The sequence below is a fragment of the Hevea brasiliensis genome, chromosome 2 (assembly GCF_030052815.1).
Source record: "Hevea brasiliensis isolate MT/VB/25A 57/8 chromosome 2, ASM3005281v1, whole genome shotgun sequence".
Lineage (NCBI taxonomy): Eukaryota > Viridiplantae > Streptophyta > Magnoliopsida > Malpighiales > Euphorbiaceae > Hevea > Hevea brasiliensis.
In genome coordinates, this window is record NC_079494.1 from 46,144,953 (window position 1) to 46,146,952 (window position 2,000).

Genomic DNA, 2,000 nt, shown 5'->3' on the forward strand with positions numbered 1-2,000 from the left:
TTTATAATATACATTCAATCAATACTAGATGATTCATATTAATTAATATAACTGCAATGGATTAATAATATATTTATTGACAAAAGTACATATTTATTTTTTAAAAAATAAGTGAATTATAATTTGCTACGAATGAAGATAAAAGCCTATTTTCTTGAAATGGGAACCATATGAATTTTTATTTATAAAATTTATTTTATTAGTTAATTAAATTTTATTAAATAAAATAATAATAACAATCTATAATATCGTGCCATAATTTTGATTATTAAAAACTTAAAATGTTTTCAAACAAAACATATAAAATTTGAAATTGGTTTAAATTCATTTAGTGTAATTCATTTAAATAATAATAATAATAATAAAGGCCAGTGTTTGGTAATTGGGACTCCGTTGATCATAAGTCATACAAGGCGGCTATATCAATAAATAAATTTCATATATCTAGTCAACCAAACCAAAGCCTTGGCTGCAGCCGTCCGTAAATTCTTTGCAAAAACCCAATCCGATCACACTCCTAAAATCAGGGACGATCATGGTGGCCGATATCCTTCTACAAGTATTCTTGATCCTTCTTTCCGTTTTCCTCTATCTATATATGCATGATATCCCCCAAAAAGTTCTAGCCAAACTGCGACAGCATCGCAACCGCGCCGCCGTAGAGGCCAAGCGCCACTTCATCATCGGCGCCCAGATGCTGTCGGAGGCTAGATCTCCCTCCAACTCTGGCTCCAGTGCCATCTCCTTGGCCAAAAAAGCCGAAGAGGAAGCCACCAAATCCATCACACTCGATCCCAAGGACGCCGCGTCTCACATCCTCAAAGCATTAGCTCTCGATCTTCAAGGATTCAAGACCTCCGCTCTGGACTCGCTGGACGTGGCTCTCTCTCCTTTGGCCGTGAAGTCGCTTAGCGAGAAAGAGAAAGGGGATGCACTGTTTAAGAGAGCTGAGTTAGTGATGGGGATGAATAAACGCGAGCGAGTTGACTTGGCGATTGAGGATCTGACTCAAGCGGTGAATCTGAATCAGGAGAACTCGAATGCGTTCCGTTTATTAGGCGAGTGCTATGAGGCGAAGAAGATGGAAGAAGAAGCTAAAAGTGCTTATGAGGAGGCTCTGAAGTTGCGGCCTGAATTGGCTTCGGCTAGAGAGGCGCTGGAAAGGCTGGGCTCGTAGTCAAGGCAGCGTTTGGATTGTCATTGATTAGTCCATCGTTGTAATGTTACTTGTGACGAGTTTTAGTTGTAAACTTTGGATAGTGATTTCGGCTGAGAAATCAATTGTGAAAGGAATGGTTTTAGAGCGAAGAAAAAAATTTCGTAAAGAAATAATCTGTAATTAGTTGTTTCTTTCCCTAATTGCAATGTGTACTTTAAAATAAGTTGGATATTGTGGTTGGATTTAAATTGTTATGATAATTTCATAAGAGTATTTTCAGTCTTTAATTAACAGGCAAATGTAGAATATCTTAAGATAAATTCGAGATTTTTTTGTTCCTATGTTTGATTTATTATAGATCATAAATGATAAAGGGTGGAGTTTTCGAGGGTACACAATATAGCTAACTCTTAATAGGATGAGTTAAGGCAATATATGATAGGTTTTGGGATAAGTTTAAATTTGAAAAATAAAATCTGTATTAGGTTTGAGTTGAGTTTATTTATATAAATACTCAATTAAATATAAAATATATGTTTTTATAATAATATTTATAAATTTTATTATAATATTTGTCATTTTTTGATGTCGGATTTGTTCTTGATATAATATTTTGATAAAAATTAAAATTTCACTAACAAGGGAGTGGCATTAAAATATGAAAGTATGTTCATATATGTGTATTTGAAATGTTCAAAATATATTTATAAACAAAAATTTTTTAAACGAAAAATATTTTCTTAAAAGTTTTAAAGTGTTATTTTAGGCACAATGAACTTCGGCTACTGAAGGACAGATTTTCGGTTGCCAAAGTCTTTTTTATCGTTCAAATACATATTTG

The 2,000-nt window shown here is 33.5% G+C and overlaps 1 protein-coding gene across 1 annotated transcript; it reads left to right on the plus strand.

The window, feature by feature from the left end:
* Positions 1 to 535: 535 nt before the first annotated feature.
* On the plus strand, positions 536 to 1,177 carry LOC110656543 (uncharacterized). Its single transcript, XM_021813368.2, has one exon. The coding sequence runs from the start codon at positions 536 to 538 to the stop codon at positions 1,175 to 1,177; it is 642 nt and encodes a 213-aa protein (XP_021669060.2).
* The last annotated feature ends 823 nt before the right edge of the window (positions 1,178 to 2,000 follow it).